Below are 23,084 nucleotides of genomic sequence, written 5' to 3'. Positions count from 1 at the left end.
TGTTTTAATATATTCATTTGTATTTATGATACATTTTTTTGATGGATGTATTTATGTAGTAAATGTTTTTTTTAAGTTCAATTAAACAATCCATTAGCAAAATTTCAGTAACCATTGAATGACTTATGTAAGATTTTTATCTTTGTTCGTGAAATAAAACACATGTGGCAGGAAGTCAATTATGTAATATAAGCGTGTTAAAAGTTATCAGATTGTGATTATGTATCGCTGGGCTATCATCTCAGGCAATGTTCGGTACAAGATTCCATTTAAAGAAACTGCCAAATGGTCGACCATTTGCACATTTGCTTCGTGTCTTTGATGTTGTCGCGACCATAATTTCTTCTTCGTAACTATATATATATATATATATATATATATATATATATATATATATATATGTACTTTAATTATCGTCGTTATTTAAGTACATAAAATTTACGCTAATCATACAACAAGATATTAGAAAGTAAAAGAATACCCTTACAGGAAGTAAATGAGTAAAATGTAAAAAAAAACAGAAGAAAATATACCGAAGTAGCTTGGGATGACAGATTAAAAACATATCACGATTTCATGGAATTGCGGTTATCGTGGTTAGCGGAGGATTGATATCGTGAAAAATATCGCTCGTTCAGCCTTCATGCAGACAATGGGTAGCGTTGCGTCCCGGCGTATTCTCGAATTTCAAGCCCGTCTTCCATGTTGACGCCAAAGGCTACTTCGCCTCGTGTCGTGTATTGAAGGACCTGGGACTGAGGCGGCCCCGAGGCGATCCAGAAATGGAATATAATCAAGCCGTTGCTCGACAGAGACGGAGAACGTTGGGGTGGGTGGTAAAATGTGCAATAGGTAGCATGAAGAGGAGAGGTGAGAGAGAGAGAGAGAGAGAGAGAGAGAGAGAGAGAAAGAGAGGAAGAACAGAAGAAAGGTGGACAATCGAGGGACAGAGAAAAAGGAGTGGTAGTTACAAAGATATAGAAGAAACTGAGGAAAGGGATGAAAAAAAGTGGAGTTTTGGGGAAAAAGGGGAACAGGATTATAGAAAGGACAAAAGAGGAACGTAGAAAAATGAAGGGGAAAATACAGAGCAGAGAAAAGGGGAGGAGTTGTAGAAAAAAGAGGGGATTGTAAAGAAAATGACGGAAACAATAAGGTAGGATAGATGAAAAGATAAAGGAAGAAGGAAAACAGAACTGCGAACAGAAAGAGATAGGATGAGAGAGAGTTGGGTGAGAGGGTCGAAGCAGAGCGTTGGGCTCTCTACTCGGCAGGTTCGAGGGATGACAGCCCGCGGCCTGTACTACCCCCAGGCATCGCGGATATTGAGTTCACGGTAACCATGGAAACGGGGCCTGAGGCAATGACGTTTGTACGCTTTATCCCTTATTCCCGCGGTTACGTGATCAACGCTGTTCCGAGCTCTTTTGCTCTCTCCTGCTTCTCCACCTCCGTTTCTTCTTCCTCTTGTTCTTTCTCCATGCGCTGCCCCCTTTTTCTCTTTGTCTAGCGCTACGAGGGATCTATTGTTAGGTGGATTTATAAATCTGGTTATTACCATTGTCTCTGTCCTTCGCTAGTTATCAGGGAAGGTTTTCTTTTAGATCGTTGGGAAGCTGGGTGGTTCGTAAAATGATATGGCCAGTCACCGTGTCTAAAACGAATAATAACGCGAACCGGCGACGCAATAATTTTTTACTGCCATCTTCTTTTTTTGTTTTTTATTGTCCGCGGCGTTCAAAAGTCATCGCATCGATTGAAAGTCATCAGAGCGAAAGGTCAGCGCGTGGGACGCTCGAGTTGCTCACAATCAGGTGGAAAAGTCGAAAGCAGATATCGCGTAACCAGTTTAGAGCCTATCGAATTTTTATACCGGAGCGTTACGAAAACTGAATTGTCCGACTAATGGTTTTATTCCGCTTGGTTTCTCCGTCAGATTTTATTTTTCCTCTCGAGAACTGACCGAACCCAGCGGTCCTCCTCGCCGCTTTTACAATTTTTCTCTCTCGTATCGCGAGGATATATCTCTCAAATAAGCAGACATTTAAATAACATCCAGTAATCGTAATCGCTCGTAATCGTTTCGTTAGTGAATTTTAAAATTTAATGCATCGATTGGTGAAAGGGACGGTGACTCGGGTGATGAGTTATTCGCGACCCGCGCGAAATAAAGCACCATCGTTTCCACGGTTTCAAGTAATAAACATTTTATTAAATCAATCGAAACGATAGTTATCGTAGCAAGTGTCTTATCGAAGATTAGAAACTATTCTCCTTCTTTCAACGCGTTAATAACCGGGACAGTCGGTGAAGCGGATCAGAACTCGCGAGACTTTAGCGAAGCTTCGAATTAAAAGAAACGATACAAAGAACTTTCTTTCTTCTCTTTTTTCCTTTTGTTAATTTTATTCGTTCGTTTCTCTCGTGGTAGAAGGTCGCTTCTGTCTAATTTATTTAATTAGAAACACAGCTTGAGTCGATGAGATCAACGCGAATTATTTCGTTGTCGAATGTTCCGCATCTAGATGTCGGCAGTTTTTATATATATATATTTATATATCGATATAGATACACGTTTATTCGCGGTATTTACATTAATTAATATGGCATTTAAATACATATAGGTACACCTTATTAAATAAGAGCAAAGTAAGAAGCGGCACACCCGACGTACTTATATGCATAAGTGGGTCACGAGCGTGCGTGATGATACCGTTCGACGATATACAACCGCGAAGATTATATTTCTTAGCCCGATTTTCTTAAAGAATTGAAACGATTTTAACGGTAATTCTTATAATTATAAATTACACGCCGCACCAGTAGTAATTTCATTAACGTTATGCAGAGTCGAACATCTGTAACGTAAAGACGCGTAGTAACTCAAGGCACTCGATTCATTAAACGTTCGGAATTATCGAATAAAATTCAATGTAAATGAACTTCGATTTTATTCCAAATGATTTCCAAGAATACAACGACTGTTCTTGTTTGACTTCCCTCACGTAATTAAATTAAATTTAAACATCGATTCGATACAAAAGTGTAAATACTCATTACATTTGTCATTCATTATCGTAACTGTAGTTGGAAATCTGGACAAAAATCGAAACCTTCTATCAAGAATATACATACCCTGCAAAACCTAATTATACATATATAATTGTCTCTTTCTACCCAGGTAATAGATTTTTCAATGCTATGAACCACAGTAGTGGTTCATATAATTAAACATCTATCAACGAAAGGAATCCCCGAAACTCGATATATATCACAGAATACAAGAATCGCAAAAGGAAATGAAATTTACGATTACATGGCTGCCTATCCAATTGTCAGAGTCAAGATCGGTCGATTTAACTCATTAAGGACTAAGTAATAATAGTTTATCATAACATTACAAATACTTACATTTCTTTAAATTTTATAAAATCGTAGAATCTAAACGCAAAATCTGGTGGTGAAAAAAGTAACATACTAAGCGAATTCGATAAATGTTGCGTTAACTCAACGTTGGTCCTTAATAAGGATAAAAGAATGAATTAAAATTCGTCGATCTAAAGAACATGGGGAACCGCTATATTACAAGAAAGTACAAACTGTTCCATCACCGACGGTCATCGTATTCCCTCGAACGAAGAATCAACGTACAGTTACGATATCTTATCTTCGCGCAACATCTCGGACACGAAGGTGCTCCGTCCGCCAGAACAATCGGATCATCATCGTTCGTGACGCAGTCTTGAAGAGTTCTCCTGGACAGTTTCACTCGGGATCGTGGTCGCGTTGAAGGCAACGAACCGTCCTCGAGCTAGTCTTCCGCTGATGAGCGGTGTTCCGTCAAGTGTTGATAGCCTGTCGAACGAATAGGTACTCCGAGAATTGTTGCCCTTCCACGCCGCCACCATTGCTGGCTACCACGCGGAATCCCGCGTTCAAAAGCCTGGTGATGGCCTGCACGGAGTTCAGTTTGCAGTAACCATTCAATGGGAACCTGATAACGTGACGAGCGTCCTGTTGGTGCCAAGCAACGCCAGATCGAGCGTCGATTACCGCCTGGGTCGTTTCCGGAAACACCTCGTCCAGTAACGCGCGACCGCCAGACAGCATAACTCGTTCCCCCAGATCTGGGCTGACGTGAAGGGCCACGCACTCGAAGTTACAATTCCCTTCGTTGGCGCGGATTTTGTCAGAGTCTCGGTTACACGGTAGCGTTGTGCATCCTGTGCCACGGTTGCCTAGTTGATTGGTTGGCGGTGGACTCGGGGACGAAGAAGACATCGTGGTGGTCGTCGTGGAACCGTTTTTTATACGCTCCTTTTTCATTTGCTCCAGCTGCCTGCACATAGCTGGAAAAACAATGTAGAGATGAGTTCATTCGGAATTTGGAAGATAAGTGGATAGATATTTAAAGTGATGTGTCGTGAATACGATTTATTATTTTGACAGATTGTCTTTTAACTCTTTTTGTTCGGCTATAGACAATTTCTTCTTTTATCAATTACTGCTAGTCAGACTGCAGATATTTATGCGAATTCAGATTTTTACGAATATAATTGAAAAATGGGATACAGATAAAGAATCTTTTTCATCTATTAGATGTAATAATAGGTAATATGTTATATATTTTTGCGTATTGCATTTTCAAATTTCCCATAAATACATAAAAAATCCCCAGTCTATCAATAATAGAAACACGTTTCATCTGATTTTCGAAGAAGAAATAATGTAATAAAGATCAAGACCAGTTTTACCAGAAACAAACACGCTCGTTATTTAACTACTTGATATAATACGTTAAGGTACAATGTTGAATGTGGTAGGATTGGGAAAGAATCTTCGGAAAAGATATTGTCTCCTTTCTCTTTACCTCGGTACCGAATTCTCGCATATTGATTAATATATTACTGCGCTTCTGTTTACCTTTTTTTCGATCGCACACACTGGAGACAAGGAGACGTGATCGTGATCGAACGATACCGTGAGCCGTTGGGATTTCACGAGTCCCGTGTGCTTTCGCCGTGGCTCTCGTTCATCAAGATATTACCCGTTTTAATGCATTATAATGCGATCTTTTAACGCTGCTGGTATTAGCGGTTAATGGCAGGAAAAATGATCTGAGAAGAGATTCTGCCATGCAGATAACATGATTTATCGTTGGTGAACCATGATCTCTTGTTCCCCTTTTCTCCTTCTTACAGAAGCCAAAGGAAGTTGTCCGTCCAAACCGCAAAGATTTTTATACGAGATTAAGTAATACCGGCTCTTTCGTCAATTTGAATACTTTCTTCTTGTTCGTATTTAACGGTACGCCTCTCCGTTGAGTAATTGAGCGTTGAAAGGACCGTTTGAAAAGAATTAATCGCATGGAAATTAAAGGACTACGTATCAGAGGACTACGACGATCAAAGATAAGACGAGAGAGTTTCTCTTACGCGCAATATCGAAGTATCGTGCTTCTTCTAAAAGCAGATCCAGATCGGCGAAATTGTCTGGTATTAGTAGACGGGAGTTTCTCATGAAATTTAGGATATGTCTGAACATGCCGCCATCCCTGTCGATGAAGTAATGTTGCTTCAGGGAGTCCAGTACGATGGGGATGCTGCCGTTGAATAATTTTGCTAGTCTTGACTCGGGATACCTGAAAGATACACGTTAGAAGAATATTTATTCTGCTTTTAAAGTATCTTTCCTCGATAATTTACGGTTAAAGTGCTTAAGATAACTTTTCCTTATATTAACTCTTTAAGCGATGAATATTCTGGGTATAAATGTCTTCTACAGATGACATATAATGTATTATGTGTCATAACTAATGATTATTGCTGCAAGAACGTTTCACAAATACTTTGTTATTTATGTAAAAGGGTGTGAAACAGAATGTATCTTTTTTATTTCAAGCATATCAATGGTCTATAACAATGAGATTTTGCCGAATACATACATTACCGATCAAAAATTTACAGTCATTCGTCCAATTGTATATATCTAGACACATATCGTATTTCATGCTAATTTGTATTGTTAATTCAGAATTAATATCTGTCCAACTGTATCTAGGCGTACCGAACCACACGCTAGAATTAATAATATGAACATCAGTAATAGCACTTTCCTTTACTTCAATAGATTTTTCACTAAAGAATTTTTTAAAGGAAGAAAATTCGCAATTGACATTATTCTAAAAGTTATTCTTGGATTCTACAGAGCACGGGATGCATTGACGCCTTTAACCATTATATGTATCCGTCTATAATTTATTAATCTAATGATACTTCATTAAAAAGTTTGCACATTCGATATTTTATTCCATCCTGTAACTTAACTCTTTGGGGTACAGAATTTTAATACAAAAAAAGACTCTAATTGCACAGACATTTTATTTAAAATTACGACCACTCTGAATGAGTTATGAACACGTACCGGCTGAATTAATACATGTTCTTTCCTGTACACCTATTAAACGAGTGTTATTCATATCTGTGACAAAACGAAATCAGTTAACCGCTGTAAACCGCTGTGCTTTGAATTATCTTAATATTTCAAAGTGGGATGAAAAACATCCCACTGTGCATGTACGTCATAAGTACTGGAAAAAGATAGGCTACTTTTTATCCTACTATGGTCCAAAGAATTGAAAGCTAAATGTAAAGAGATAAATTCGTTCGACACCCACGTGAGCGGTCTGGATTCGAAAATCTGTTTGCTAAGTTGCCATGTTCCTTAATTTCTCGAATAAAACGATGTCGTTTGTAAGCTTGTTACACGCTTACGGTATTTTGTTTTGTTCGTTTTAAATCTCGCTGATCGACTGACTCGATAAATCCTCGAGCAATTTTACCGAAGGGGGTACGCTGCTGTTCGTACTCGGCGACATATAAATTATACTTTCGCATTGAAGAGGTCTCGTCGAGGCGAGGCAGGTGCCGATATTCCGGTCACCTGCCAAAATCGCTCCGAGTTATGTCGGTAGCGTTGCGACCAAGAGAGCCGCAGCTGTTCCGGGCTAACAATTTTTTTAACCGAGTCACCTCCCTTGGTTCGCTTTAATTGACGATCACCGACGCAGCCGGATCGATTAACGTCACCTCGTAAATGCATATTTTGTCATTTATGCGGCTCGAATGTGCCGCTAACTAAAGGGTATCGGCGCGTTCGGTTATTATTTTATTGGATTAATGAAAACCTAATGGAAATTTTTGAAAGAAACGGCTCATCGGTTATGTGAATGAAAAGCGGTGGTTTCAGTAAAAAAACTACGTCGAAATTGTCATTGTCGAGTCGGTCGTAAACTCAGATGCAACAGCGAGGCGTCTCTTTAATTCTGAAACACGATTCTGGGTACATCTTCCGCCATAACATTTACCATAAGCTTTGACCCGAATATCTGTATATCGATAAACGGCCAACAGCTGCAACATTCTGCCAGAATTTGCATATTACGAGTACTACGAAAATTTGTTCGATTGTTAAAAGAAAGTCCAATATCGATGAGAATCGATAAAATTTACTCGAATCATCCGATCGACGCAATGAAGTCACAAAATAAAGCGAAGATACGATCGAAATTGGCGCGACTATTAAAATATTTTTCGGGGGGTTGCTTATTACGCGCGCGATTTCGATCGCTTAATCCCGTGGCAACCGGATCGATTATCAGCATCGCTCGGCTTCGAGTTTCATCTCTTTATTGCGGCTACTATGCCGGAGGTGAACAGACGTACAACCGCTATCATTTTCGTGAAAGCTGCTGGAACGAATGCCTTCTGGATCGGCCAGGATGGAGAAAGGTCGGACGCGGGATGAATCGGGATAACGGGATAACGTGGCTGGATACGAACGGTTCGTTAAAGGAAAATAAAACACGAACAAGGAAGAGAGATTAAGGAAATGAGTTCTGGTGATCTAGAGGCGTGACGATAACAGGAACACGCCAATGTATGTATATCGAAGAGGCATACGGATGCGGATGCGGATGCGGATGCGATAGCTGCGGTCCAACCGTGCCACCTTTTGCGACTCAGATTTAGAAAGTGCCTGGTGACATTTTCCAACGCGTTGCATCGAGTGTCTGGGAATTTTATCTCAGTCAAATGATATAATAGTCAACTCGTATATTTTACAGCTGCGATGTATCGTTCATGAGAAAGTTTGTTGTTAGATTATTCGTGTTAATTGGCATGGTAACATTTTGTTTTCTTAGTAACTCGATTAAATTTGTTCGCAAAGTAAACGGTAATTTTTATGTGAGGAAATTTAAAGTACAGTTAATTCATATATATAACAGTAAAATAGTACGTAAGTATATAAATAACTAAAAAGAGGCAGCTACTGTTCGATTTGAAAAAATAAAAGTCATCTTGAAAGTTGAAAGATACATCCACCTAGAAGAAACTGCTGTTCATCGTAAGTTCTCTCATTCGAAACAGATTGATCGTGGACTTATTCATTTATTGAAGAAACTCGCTCGAAGAGATGACTTGATCGTTTACGAAACTTTGTAAATTTATTACCTACTTTCAGAAAACTTGCATTTGTGAACCAGACAACTTGTTCAAGATCGAGAAATTACCATTAGAATAGACTTGTCGTGTTCCTCTCGCGTGCTCTTCAAATATATCTAATAATTAATTTCACAGTTTCTCGTGGAAGTCAGTCAAATTAATCGAAGACAATTCGCGCTAATTAATCAAAGACAACAAACCTTAACCCATGCGTTATGAAGAAGCCGGTCAATTTTAAATAACCCTGTGATCCCCAGCTTTCTCAACTTTCGAATTTGTTTCAACCCCCACGCGTGATCGTGTCATCCGGTATCGAGAGAGGCATCGATGCGCTTTTCAATAGCAGAGGCGGTACGTTCTGCGTGCGCGGCCGAAGGTCGTCGTAATTTAGCATATAATAGACGAGTGCCCTGGAAAAAGGACGAGAGAGGGACACAGGAGGAAGAAGAGCGCGCTAAAGACGAAGGCCGCCGGGAGAACGAGCACGTTGAGCGAGATGAAAGAAAGAGAGGAGAAAGGTGGAAAGAGAGAGAGAGAGAGAGATAGAGATAGAAAGGGAACAAGAGCTGGAGAGCTCCGTTCTTCGTGTACCTCGATGGTGCGTTATGGCACAACGAGGGGGAAATACCGACGTAGGTATCCGGTGCCCCCTCAGGCCGGTTCCCATACCTTCCACGGCGATAACATATAATAACGACGGCCTGGTGGAGGCCCGTGGGCGATCTGACTTCAGCGGGGAAGAGAGAAAGAGAAAATACCGCGGGGTAGGTACGACGATAGCGTCGTATAGACGTGTATACGGGCCGAGAGACGATCCTCCGTCTCTTTTACTCTGCCTCGCTCTGTCTCGTTCTTCTCGACGGTACTGCGAAAGTCGAGACCGAAGGATGAGAAGGTTGCTCGCCCGAGAAAATGAAAATTCTGTGAATCCTGGGTCGGAAATTCTCCGTTTCAAAAAGAAGAACATTATCGAATATTAGTTGCTCGTTGCCGCGCCATGAGTTTTATAGCGAACGTCTATCTTTCGTCAAGGAGGTAGAACCGAATGCAGCGTTTTTTTGCGTTCCGACTGCTGATCGTAAACAGGTTGTAACGTAAGGGAGGGTATGTACTAGAAATTCTGCTATGGCAGAATTGTTGCTTTTAGATTATTTCTTTAGAAATTGTAAGGTGTCACACTTAGGTCTTTCGAGTTTGGCGCGATTTCTGTGTATTTTGAATATGTAACAAACTCTGTAAAAGTTCACTGAAATATTTTCGAGTATGCCGTTTAAGGACATATAAGGTTCGGATGGTCGAGAAAGTTAAAGGACCTCCTTATTTTCGATGAAGTTTTACGATATACGTAGTGATCAAAATCGGTATTCTATCGGGGTTACGAGAGACAGCAGCGTCTGTCGTTATCACGATCCAAGGTAAAATCCAATTATGATTCAAACTTCTACTAAATTTCGATTTGATGGAAAATAAAGATTCTTCTGTGCATCGTACGATATAAAACACACGATCGTTTCATAGACGACCACTCCGTTTCCTTATTAAAACGTACAATGGACGATGCTGACGTAGCGAAAAGGAGGCCAGGCTGGAAGATGAACAAGATGACGAAGAAGAGAAGAAGAAACGAAGGTGAAGCTGATGGTGGTGGATAGGAGAGGCGAGGTTGGTGTTGAGAGGTGAAAAAAGCGAGAAAGTACGGACGAGGAACAAAAGGGGAAAGAAGGGCAGGATGTATGTGCCAGAAGGCCAAGAGCGCGTTGTTCGTGGGGATCCTGGCTTGGAAAGGGTGGGTGTGCGGGGGAGGAAACGGTACCAGGGGCGGAGGACGAGCGCCGTGATTACCTGGGGCGATTTCTTGGGCCCACCGACCGGCCGAGGTCCGATCCCGGGTCAGATCCGCTCGCTATGGGAAAACGCTAAACGATCGGCTCACATCACTCAGATTCCTGCTCTGCTTTTGGTATACACACACAACTATAATCTTCTTATGTGCGTGTGTGCGACGTAAACAACCGTGACTGACTTTATACCAGCGTGATTATGTAGATGCGTGAATACGCTGCTCAAATCGTGGCCCCTGAAGCTGTCTTGATCTACCTTTTCTTGATTACTTTCGCTGTGATACTCTGCTTGCGTCTGCGTGAATGTTTGGATAGCTGGAGCTACCGCTTTTGGCGTTTGTTTGATATTTTATGGTAAATTGCGAAGGAAAAAGGGATCTAATTTTAGAGGTTTGTAGTTGTTAGCTAAAACGACAGATATTTAAAGGATATTTAATCAACGTAAATCGCAAAAACAACTCATTCGATGTAAAATCTGTCTCCATAAGTGAGTAGTACTACTACTACTACTATTACTATTACTGCTACTATGTATGATTAAGTATTTTTCGTTGCTCTCAATGAATACTGCAAGCCTCAAATCTTTTTTACAACAAATGTTAAGTATCTGACTTTATAACAAGTTTGGAGCGTAAAATATTTGTAAATAAAATAACAAAATCTATTAGTGTCCAAAATCTCAAGCGAACCAACGATCCGAAGATTCTACAATCTCTTTATTACAACTTTCTTCATCTAATCAAAGTTTAAAGCCTTCTACATACCTCTCTTTTTTAATTCTTTTTCTGTACTATCTATAAACGTTCTTTGTAATACCAGCACGTGATTCGCAAACTCTGCTTTTGTCGACAATCGTTTCTCATTCCTCTCTTTCGTAAATATATTTGTTTTTTTTTTGTATCCGCTCCACGAACGAGAATTCACTTTTCTTTTGTTACAATCAATGGCTTATAAACTTGTTTTACATTCTTTGTTCCAGCGTGGAAAGTTAACAATAAGAGTCACTCGAGCTTGGTAATACTACACGGTTACAAGCTGGTACCAGAGGTGCATAAAATATATGCCGTCGTTCGGTGCATGCGAACGACAATGGACTCAGGAGTTCACATGTGTGTATGTGTGCATGAACGAAACGTCTCGACCAATACAGGATCGCTTTGTCAGAGTTGGGCAAATTGCACGTGCTGGACTGAAGGGCGAGGAAACGAGGACTAGCTGGATCTCTATGGGATAGCCCGAGGGCCTTGCTAAGTCTTCAACAGGACTCTCCGGCCCGGCAGGATGATGGACGATGTTTTAGGGATTACGTGATACCGGAAGCGCAAACTAATGATCGGCGGTTACGTAATTTCTGAAAATATCTGACGGAAAATCATGCTGGCCCCTCGGATTAGTTTTAGAATAGAACGACTTGAATACGTGGTTAATACGATGACGTCGTTGAGTTCTGTTCAGAGTGGATAAATCCTTTGACTTTATGCTGCAATTGATGTTTCATCGTTGAAGAATAAATAAAATTTCCAAGTTTACAAGGCTTTCTATACTTACGTGACTGGATTGCTTTTATAAGAACAGCGTAGAAAAAATGAATATGATAAAATAAAAAACGGATATACAAGTAGTTTTTTGGTTGCGAACTTGTTGTATTCAACGGAGGGAATGTTTAATTCTGCAGAATAATTCATTGAATTTATAAATTGATCGAACGACTATTCAAATGCATTTTAACAGATACATTCTTTAATTTCAATGAACAGTTAAAAATACATGTATCCAGGAGACCTCAACGACTCCGGAGACTCTGAATATCCTAAAGAAGCGAAAGATGCTAGAGTGTGAAGATTTCTGAGACTCTAGAAATAATTGGAACGATCAACCAATTGAGAATGGGAGACCAATGACCTATAATAGATTTGGGAGGTTCCATAGTCACGAAAGATTCTGAATACCTGGAAGATTGTAGGAATTCTAGAAATCCTAAATCCTCCGTGGACCTTGACACTTCTACGGACTCTGAAGGTTCAGAAAATCATGTGACTTCAAAAATCCTGAATCGTAGAGATCACTAGTGGAGGATCCTAAAGAGGAGGATCCTAGAGGATTCCTCTAGAATCCAACAGGCGTCACAACGTCTTCGTATCATTTCCATCAATTGATTTCTATCTCGATTCCGAATATTCTCCATGCTAGAAATTTATCTGAAATCTTTTATGGAAATATGAGATTTTCCATTTTCAATTAAACGCTTCATAAATAAACAGTCGATAGAAGATAAGAGCAATTCCATAGATTTAGTCTCTAATAACTCAATGCTATTCATTATAAATTTCTGAAGGTATTATCGTACATTCAAGAATTCCTAAATTGTTTCCGTAGACATTAAACATAGTATTATGATTAATATAAAGCTTCATTTGATATTTATGATGCCATCAAGAGGAGTAACTTTCTGTTGCAATATCCGACTATAATATGGAATTGTGTGTACATATAATCATTTTTTCCGTCTGTTTCAGTAAAGCTTGATTTAGGAACCATATTCAACGAGGCGAGGGTTTGCGAGTGGTTATCCCGTAACTTGCTCATGGTCGTAATCTTATCTATCCATCATCGCAATCATTATGGTTGCTGTCCATTGTCGTTCATTTCTCGAAGAGTGGCGTATAAATCCTTGTAGGTGTCTCAGGTTGGGAAACGACTATCTTCGATGCGATCTCCTGCGATTCCGTTATGTGTCGACGATAATTTACCTGGCGTAAATCAATTTTGCGAGTAACACAGGGGTACCGGATTATTTTTCACCGTTTCAATATCACTTCTGCGGGATTATTATCGTTAGATATCTTTTCTTCCAATCAAATAGAGAATTTTTATTTTTCAAAAGGAGATATCTATCTTCGAAAGTAATCTTCTTTGAATTTTCTTCTATGAGGGAAATTTCTCGGAAGAAACGTACAGAACAAATTTTTTAATTTCAATGTATACGATGTTAATTTACAAGTTTGTAGCTTTTGTCAATTTTGTACAAAAATATTGTAATAGCTTGGTTCGTATGATCTTTAACTATGTATTTTTCTAGCAAGTTAATGTCGACATAGCAGTCGCTCATTAAAATGTTTCAAGCGAGTCGCGTTGCAGCGTTGAATTAAATCGAGTTAGATGTTTTAAGCGCGATTTGCCCTGCGTTTAATGGGTGAAAGGTGTAACTTACTTATCATACAATGCGCTATGCATTGGAACGATCGCGACTTTTACTGCCTTTCGCTGTTGTGTTCTTCTTTTTTGCTTCGAGCGTATGTAAAATGCATACGATGGTTACACCAGGAAGTGAATAACTTATATCTGCAAGACTAAAGAAAGGATGCTTTCATTTCCTTCTTGTTAATTTTATTTCAATCAAACAACCTTTGTATTTTACTAAGTAGGTACATATTTTGAATTTTTATCCGCTATGAATAAAATTCATTCACGGGTATATTCATTATTCATTTAATCCATCTGAACTCGACGAAGGATAAATAATTCATATAATAGAAGTTCACTGATTTTCCTCCCACGTTCAAACAAACGAATTGCTCTAGCATGAGTCCAGCTAACCGATCTCCAACTAAAATTTCCTTCCAATACACGGCGATTTACTGTATTCGTTAAATATAATTAATAATTCGCTAATCACTTTCCTCGATATCGTATTTTCTATTAACCAGATCGTTCCTTAATTAGAAACTGCTATAATCACGGTCATTGCAAATAAACAAAAAGAAACCATATTCAGTTATGTGTAGCCGTGTCCAATTATGTTTTATAATCTTCCGAACTATAATACAAATTTAACACATATGAAACAACACGTAAGAAAATAGGTGGCCGCTAAACGAGGATATTATGTCGGATCAGTTCTCTCGTATATTTCTCCTCTTCCTCTCAAAACTGAACAGTAAATAATTGCTTCATGCAATAATTTCCATAATTAGGCCGATACATTCCTCGCAGACAAATTGAGTCGAGCAAACTCTGCTCGTATAAAGTGGTAAAAGTAGAAAATACCGATACAAGGTGTTTAAAGAAACGAAATAGAAGAAAAGAGTAACGTGTAACACGGTAGTAGAAATTCCTTTAGCATATTTCCATCAGATCATTCTCACGAAAGACCTTGTCGCGCTATTCTGTCGCGTTCCTATTCTAATAGCGATACGATCGAGTGTACGGTAATCTGGCGATACTTTCGACAAAACAATAAGGTCGACGGCGTATAATGAAGGAGGAAGGTGCAATGGAGCGTGTCGAAGGAGATGGCGGAGAGGTTGCCAGGCGGTTTTCTACGATATATCCACGGGCTGATTGGCCTCACTTCTCCGGCTCTTTTCTCTCGATTCTTGTGCGTCACGTCGCGACACTTATCCTCGCCTGTCGTTTACCTTCGCTTGCAGCGTTCCCACCGATTAAAATCCAAACGAACGATGCGAATCTGACCGCTGATCGATCGAAAACGAAGCCAAGCTACGTCACGACGGTTCGATCAACCGCGAAACCAACCGCGACAGGAGTCAAATCCAGTTTTATCCGTTCGAATCTCGTCTCTTTGGTCTGCTCCTCTTATCTTTTATACTTCATTAACCGTGTTATCGCGTAATTGATACGAACTGGCGGCAAACGATCCATGTTGTTTAATCCATCGCGTTATGACGAGTCGAGTTATGTCCGTGATAAGGATTGTAGTTTTAATTTAATAAAGATCACATGTTCTTACACGTTGCTGGATCGCTACCAAAAAGTCGACATCCACGATTTTCCTCGTTGGTATCGCGAGGACCATATCTCATGAAATTAACAAACGAGACAGTTTGCTTAACGAGGCTCTCTTATGAGCATTCGCAAGCTCATCGCGGTCGAAGAAGGAAAAATCGAGCGCCAGCGACTCGGTTAATGATTCCGTTAACGATAGTAGGCATTCGCTTGCCAATTAGAATTAACTTTGCCATGAATTCGCTCGGTTTCGCTGGATCCTATGCCGCGCGGACGACTTAATGATTCTCTTAACCCTAGCCGAGGCACCGGATATCCATCCACGTCCAGGTTAGTTAGCTTACGGACGGTGGATCGTAACGAGCATCGGCAGAATATCGTCGGACGAGCATGTAACTGTATCGCGGTGCCATTTTATGGTCTACCGTGTTACGCTACCATCCGAAAGGTAACCACCGTGAGAGGAACTAAAGAAAGGCGCGATGCTCGACTCAAATCGAAATTTATTAACGTCGAGTCCGATGAACTGGTGATTTATCACGTTGTCGATCGATGAGATCTGTTTGTGTACTCGTGCGTGTAGATTCAGTAGGTTGATACACTCAACGAAGTAAAGTTAATGGAAAGACGCCAAAGAGCTGTGTTGCACGTCCGTTATACTCAGGTATCTCGCGAAATTCAACATCGATGGAATTGTTTGATTTCTCAGGTGTTGGACTCGAGGAAGATTTTTGTAATCGAGGGATTGGGAGGATGGTTCGAAGAGATTAAAGTCTCTTCTCGGTACAAAGTGTGGTTGTGCTTTCACGTTACGTCTCTTTTATGCATAAAGTACACGGGTATACCGCAAATAGCCTTTGGACACTGTCGAGCATAGTAACGGTGTGCCTGATTGCGAGCGATATGTTCCCTGAGATATTGCCTGCTACGAACATCCTGGAGCGTTGTCGATGGTCACGTTTCCGCGATCCGGACATCACGCTCCCTTTCTACTCTCTCGCGGCGGAATTCTTCGGACTGTGGAAACGGTTTTCGCGCGGACGCGGAGCCGCTTTGATGCAAAACGTTCGGTTTCCGAGGTTTATATATGTAGACAATTTATTCGCCAGTTCTATCCTAGCATTCGCAGTGATATTTGTAAATAGTTCAAAAGGATAAAAATTGAAATAGGATGCGGAAGACGTAATTTATTTTTGAAAAATCGTTCTCTCTAAGAACGATATTTTAAGATTATAAAGTTCTAAATACGATAGGGAAGATTTCACATTATCGAGACCTTAGTATCTCAAGCACAATATTTTATTCCCAAGCGATAAAAGCCCTCCAAACACGGTGGATAAAAGATAACATGTTCTCGAGAGCTTGCTTATTTCATGTACGATATTTATTGCGAAACAATAAATTTCGAAATATGAAATAGAAGGGCTAACTTATTTTCGATAGATCGTTAGTTTAAGTACGATATTTTTTAATAAGAAACGGTAAAAATTCCAAATAAGATGCGGAGCAACTAGTCTACATACTTTCGAAAATTCTCTGTCTCAAGCACAATATCGTATATTGTAAAGACAAATTTCCAAACACAATGGAGAGGTACTAACCCATTTTCGAGATCTCGCTATCTTAAGCACGATATTTTAATGGCTAACGACACACAAGTGTCGATTTCAACTTTCCCGTCGGAATGCCGTCTCGACCGTCTCGATCGTTCGTAAAAATATCTATCTCGCATTCATTATCGCAGATTTCACTTTTCAGCGCGTAATATATTAGAACGACAGCAGCGTATCCGTTCGAAGATCGAGATCTGCGAACTTTCCACGAAATTATTCTAGTCTTCATCCCTTTGCTTCACGCTTGACAGAACATTTCTCTGTATATCAAAGGACAATGATGTTTAAGCTTCTCGTGGTCCTCGAAAACAAACGAGAAAAATATTTTTAATATTTTAGACAAATCTCGAGCGACAGAATCTTCAAATCAAATTCTATCGAAATCGTCTCATACGTTTCTCAAATTTCAGAATTTTTTTAACGATGGAGAAGTGCGATTTAGTTGAGAAACGATCAAAAGAACGCAATTGTATATGCATTGTATCACTAGTCTCGCAAGGATCAAGTAGTGTATGTACTTACTTGGTGAGAGTTTCGAGCGAGGACGTGTATATCGTGCCACCTACGTCGATGTGTACCGGCGCCGTGTATCTGGAAGCGGCGGCCACGCAGGGTATTCCGGTCATCTTCTGGTTATAAGCTGGTGCAGCCGGTGTCGGTGGCGTCGGCGACGAAGAATTCGACATTGTGGGCGACGTGGCCGGCGAACTGCTTGGCGACAGCAATCTGAGAAAGATACTTTCGACATTAGCCACCATCAGGCCGTGTTCCTTCTACGAGGCTTCGAAATTGTTGCCTCAATAATTTAGGAAAGGGTAAGGTTAAGGGTAAAAAATCGCTGTTTTAAAATTTTTGAATATAGGGTGTAGGATATTAATTATTCGTATTAAATTAATTCTAGTTTTTGTAGAATATGTAATGTTTTTAATGAATAGTTTGCAACTAGCTAGTAGTTAATTGCTTGAATTTTTTGATATTTAGACTTTATAGAATACGATAGACTTTTAAAATGATTTCTTATAGTTGCTTTTCTCTAATGTTCAATTGCTTGCAACTACCTTGTAGTTAATTGATTTATTAATAGTTACCGAGAAGGAAGACATTATCGTTTCCATTGTAAAGATTTATGCGTTCGTGTAATTCTCGTTACATTCTACGACCGATTGTTAGATGTTACGTAAGATCGAAGAATTTCAATTGCACGGAGGCGTATCATTTTCTCGATGTTCCACGGTATATTACGCTTTGCTCTTTAAGAGTATAACTTGAACGTGGTTCTATTTACCTCATTTTAATTTGAGCGCTAGGGAACATATTGCGTTGTGCCAGCTCCGCCTTCGCCTCCTTTCCGTCGGCCTCACATTTCCGTCTGTAATTAAAAATCCACGTAACGTAATCTTGCACACTAATACATCTAGCATGCTAAAAAGAAATTTTATGTTACAAAAACCACAAGAGTAGTAAAATCTCTTTTCCTGGAATTATCAAATATTAGGTTGTGTAATAAGCTCATTCACGTTTCCTTAAAAGTGCGCAAGAAGTGTTATTACCTTCCTATGTAGTCTGTTTAATCAAGAAGTATTTATCTCATATCTCTATAAATATATCTTTCATCAGAAAATTAAATATGTGTATCTTAATATACTTTAAATAATTTGCATAATATTTTCCGACATATATATATATACACTAGTGAAGGGAAAACGAATTTATTACTCAACTCAGTACCAACGTTTTGTTTCAAAATCTTTTCAGACAGAATTCTGTACCCGAGCAGAAGCTCTAAAACAGTAGCCAACAGACTTCGTAGTAAATCGAAAAAACGAATTCCAAAACACGACATAAACAAATGGTAACACGTTTCAGCCAGCTTTCTCCGGCGAGGTATCAGCGTTTTCTTCTTCTTTTCCACCCTACCCTGTGCTCTCGCTTATCTCTCGTTCTAAATTCCGACCGATTGGCTTTCCATCGTACGAATCCAGAAACTATCGAGGAAAATGTGACTTTTCCCGAAATCGGCAATAGTTGCTGCGGCGACTATTTTTTAAAACGCGAACTATTTTTTATCTACGAACGATGATGATTTTTGTTATGTTTTTGATTAGTTGGAGTATTTTAATATGAAATAGTTGAAAAGGATAAATTTGTATCGAAAGATACAACTAATGTACGCTATTTGAAACTTTTGAAATATTTAGGAGAATGATATAAATATATATTTAACTTCAAAACCAAATAAATGCACACTTTTGCTAGTATATAGTACATTGACAGTAATAAATGGCTATTCTCTGTATAAATGGAATTTCTCTGCTATAAAAGTTAGAAAATATAATTTATTACTATACCACAGACATGAATCCAAATATGTATATGTATATTTCTATGGACACTAAGAAAATAGAATTTAAATGCAGATACATTTCATCTTCTAAATATAATATCTACCAGGTATTTTGAAGATTTTCTACTAACAATCTCTACACTTCTGTCCGAGCAAATCTCCCATAAACACACGTACACCCGTATTCCACTTGTCATACGCAGACACGTGCGAGTGTGTCTGTGGTTTCCGATCATCCTTTTTCCCCGACGTTGAAACCGCGACGATGGACGCCGCCATTTAGAAGTCAAAACAGCGCTGCACACGCTGACATTAGCGCGGAACTTTCCCTCTAACGAGGTCGCGTGATTCCAAGCGGTACTCGACGCGGCTCGATTTAATTTATTGATCCTCGCGGTTGGTCGCCGACGACGATAACGCTGATCTAGCGGGTCATTGTTTTCGGTCTAGCCGTTGACCCGGAAAGTTTTCGAACGTTACCACACGCGCTACCGAGCCACTACAACGATTTTCATATGTATTAATAAGGCAATTAACGGCGAAACAATATTTAACGAGCACCGTTGGCCGAGGGAAAACCAAACTCGCCGTGGTCCGACGAATGAGAAAAGTGGAAGGGATGGTCGGTCTGGTCGGCGGTTTGCGAACAGAGAACCCTGACTCATTTCCAGCCTATGTACACACTGCGATCCTGCTCGCTTTGTTCTAAAGTTCTCCTCTGTTCGCCGCGCGGAATCCTTCCGGTTCGGATGACGATACGCGGATTCGTTGAGAATTCTGAGTACAACCAGATATATATTTAACAAAAAAAAAATTAATAAATAGCAATCTTTCGATGAGTTTAGAAAAATGTTCTATTGTATTTATTCGAAGCATTTGTCAAATTTCGCTTCGTACTACTTAAAATTCTCTTTAGTCCGTATTTAAATCCAATACTATCACTATTGTGGTGGTAGTGACAGACTGGTTTTTATCTTTTGAAGAGAAATAGCTAGAGAATAAACGAGAGGAATAGACTATAGAGATAGAGTTTATGTAGGTGGTAATGCAACGAGGGAAGGTTTACAAGGTACTAACATTGTCGTTGCTTCGAGAGTATGCAAGTGGATCATGGATTGTTCATTCAGTTCTAAGTTAGTTTAGAAATACGTTTGGAGATATTGGAAAGCGGGGAACAAGATACGAATGAATTTATGGGTGAAATCAACTTAACCGTTTAAGGTTGAGTGTTATCAGAAGTCGTAGGAGGAAATGGTAAAGATACAGTTCACTGTTTCTGGATATCTGTTAGCGTCGTTACACGAGAAATTTATCTGCGTGTATAACTGTGAATCTGTCGAAGTTAAAAAATATTTCGGCGATCTTTTGGTGTGTTTGATCGTTCACATTAATTTTTGTTATTTAGAAACGAATAAAGTTCACGTTAATATTGTTTTACGCAACTTTTGTATTTAGTATTTCGTATTTAATACAAATGATATAAGTTAATGTTATCAGTTTTCATATACTTGTTTGTTTCTTTAACTTCTCACGCAGCAGAAGATTCTGGTATTTATCGTGTACCCCGTGACTGATTGTGTTCCACTGACGTTCTTAAAATATGACTTCACGGTTAACAGGTAAGATTGATTTATTGTACTAAGGCCACACGCTGCAACGTATACAAATCCTTCTCCGCGATATTGGTTTGGTGTTTTAAGTTAAGCGAGTTAATCTTCAATCGGTCTTTTCTTACAACGATGCAAATTCCGAGATAAATTAAAAAAAGAAAACAGTTTTTGCAACATCGTCCCTTTTTCCAGCTTTTCGATCTATGGAGTTGATCAATGTGGTTTCTCAATGCCTCAGCTGCGGCTGGCATACTACTGTGGTAACAGTCGTGCTTTAACTACTCGGACATACAAACGACAGACCGCAAAAGTCTAATTACTAATTACCAACGACGACACAAAACCCTTGCCACAAGGATGGCGCGAGCTTAAATCAACCGCAACATCACCCCGATGTAGTCGCTTGTGTTCGAGTCTCCGCGAGTTCCAGCTCGCCCTCGACGGCATAAATCATTACACGAGCTCTGTAACGTTAACCTCCGCCCGTATAAACACCAATAAATATGAGACTGTGTAACGTGGGGGGGGGGGGGGAGGGGTATTAAAGAACCCTGGCCGAAGTACCATCAACCACGAAACTCGAGAAGCAAAGAAGGTTCTCGTCGTCGTGGCGATATTTATTTTCAGCCTGTGAGCCAGAGAGTTCCTGCGACGTCGATGGGGACGAAGGTAAGGCCAAGGGGACTGGTTTCTCTTTCCACCTCCTCCCCCACCTTTTTCCGCCTCCTCCAACTCTTCGTCTTCGTCTTCTTCTTCTTTTCTCCGCGGTGTACCAGCATGCGCTGCGGCACATCGCCGCAGGGACCACGTGAAACGCGATGCAGCGCGTTTTCTTCGTCGCTCCGAGTGGAAGTCGTCGAGCGATCCGCATCCTCTCGGCGTAGTACACTGTTTGAAAACCGCTGTGTGACAGAGACAGGCTCGTATTTTCCTTTTTTTTAAGCTTCTAAGTCCGTAGAGATTCTTCGTTAGAATATTATTTACCTATAAAATTGCTTAAGTACAATAGTTTCGAAGTCTTTAAGGATCCTTCATTAGAGTATGTATTATTTATCTATCTAATTATTTAAGTCCTTAAGGATCACTCGATAAAATTTTGTTTAACCGTTAGAATGATTTACAAGTAGGATAACGTGTAGATGAAAGATGTTTCTTTTTCTCCTTGCCATGCTGCAATTCGTCATCACCTTGAAACGTAAGTGGGAAACTTAAGTTTAGGAAAAAGTTCGGATTATTGAATTATCGTTGTTGAACTATGTATTCGAATTAGTACGGATTGGTCAAAATTTCGTAGCCATCTTCTTCTGGTACAGCTCTTTGCGCGTTTCTTCGTTGACGGAGGGCGGCTACCATACAACAACCATGCTCGTCGCCCGGAGCGACGATCGACGGTTTCGCGCCTTTGACGTTTATGAATGTAGAGTAACGGTTGAATATATACGGTGTGGTTGTTTGTTTGGACCTGGTTGGTCCATATATTTTAATTGACACGCGGCCGCTGGAATCGGGGCGACGATAAATCCTCCAGGTAGGAGGGAATGCGCAGAGGGTTGCTTGGGGGGCGTGAAGTAACGCAAGGAGAGTTGTTAGCTGGAATAAGTGGCGAAGGTTGATTTTTTGGATGCTGATGGAACTGGTGGTAGATCGGTTGAAGAGATGTAACAATAGGCGATACGCGTTATGCGTACTTTTCTTTGGTTTATGATTTGCGTAATTTATTTTATTTAGAAATTGTTGTGTATCATCGATGTGGTAAGTGCTTTTAGTTGATTTATTCGTAGCGAATCCGAATGAAGATTTAAGATATAATTTATTTAATTAGAGAGTTGATATTACGAGCGTATTTGTTACGAGCTTTCACTTGATTTATCGGTAATAAATTTCAAGGAAGCTGTAATATTCCATAATGTATATAATTAAAAAGCTGTTACCACAGTTGTGATAGGTAATTGCACGTGGTATATCGATCATGAATTTGGGCGAAGATTCGATTTGTTTAATTTAAAATCCATATTAGACGAATGCGATAGATATTCGAGTTTGGTTTAGTGACGATGTTTTTGAAAAACGTAATATGTAATTCACTTCTCTTGGATTTATTGATGACGAATTTAAAAATTGATGGATTCAATATTATACAAATAGTTTTAACACGGTTCGAAGTGCAAAGTAAGAAAAGAAGAACCGATTGTGAGTTGAAGAAGTTTTATGTTAGTGTACATAACAACGATCGACCTTTGAATACCTTTGGGCGATCGATTAGCGTATGCAAATTCTATTAATACAAATACGCGTATGAACGTAGTTGTAATTAACTTCGATCATAATTGCACACTAAATTGCGAATAAAAACAATGCAGAAATAATCAATTTCCTTAGCACTGTGCTCTAAATTTTCTTGTTTTCTAATTTTCTATTTTAATTCG

The 23,084-nt window shown here is 39.6% G+C and overlaps 1 protein-coding gene across 4 annotated transcripts in view; it reads right to left on the bottom strand.

Annotated features, from left to right (window-relative positions):
* Window positions 1-2,914: 2,914 nt before the first annotated feature.
* Window positions 2,915-23,084, bottom strand: part of LOC126870814 (BTB/POZ domain-containing protein Tiwaz) — a 39,535-nt gene continuing 19,365 nt past the window's right edge. For 2 of the 4 annotated variants that reach the window (XM_050628836.1, XM_050628843.1), the window contains exons 2-5: window positions 17,990-18,073; window positions 17,227-17,442; window positions 5,436-5,641; window positions 2,915-4,349 (exon numbers count right to left, since the gene is read on the bottom strand). In XM_050628836.1, the coding sequence (XP_050484793.1) occupies window positions 3,841-4,349; window positions 5,436-5,641; window positions 17,227-17,442; window positions 17,990-18,018 (960 nt within the window). In that variant the 5' untranslated portion in view covers window positions 18,019-18,073 and the 3' untranslated portion in view covers window positions 2,915-3,840. The remainder of the gene's footprint in view (window positions 4,350-5,435; window positions 5,642-17,226; window positions 17,443-17,989; window positions 18,074-23,084) is intronic. The other 2 variants (XM_050628854.1, XM_050628863.1) reach the window with 1 other exon arrangement.

Source organism: Bombus huntii, chromosome 1 (assembly GCF_024542735.1).
Source record: "Bombus huntii isolate Logan2020A chromosome 1, iyBomHunt1.1, whole genome shotgun sequence".
Lineage (NCBI taxonomy): Eukaryota > Metazoa > Arthropoda > Insecta > Hymenoptera > Apidae > Bombus > Bombus huntii.
Note: the sequence above shows the minus strand (reverse complement) of the source record. Positions and strands in the feature narration are given on the sequence as shown.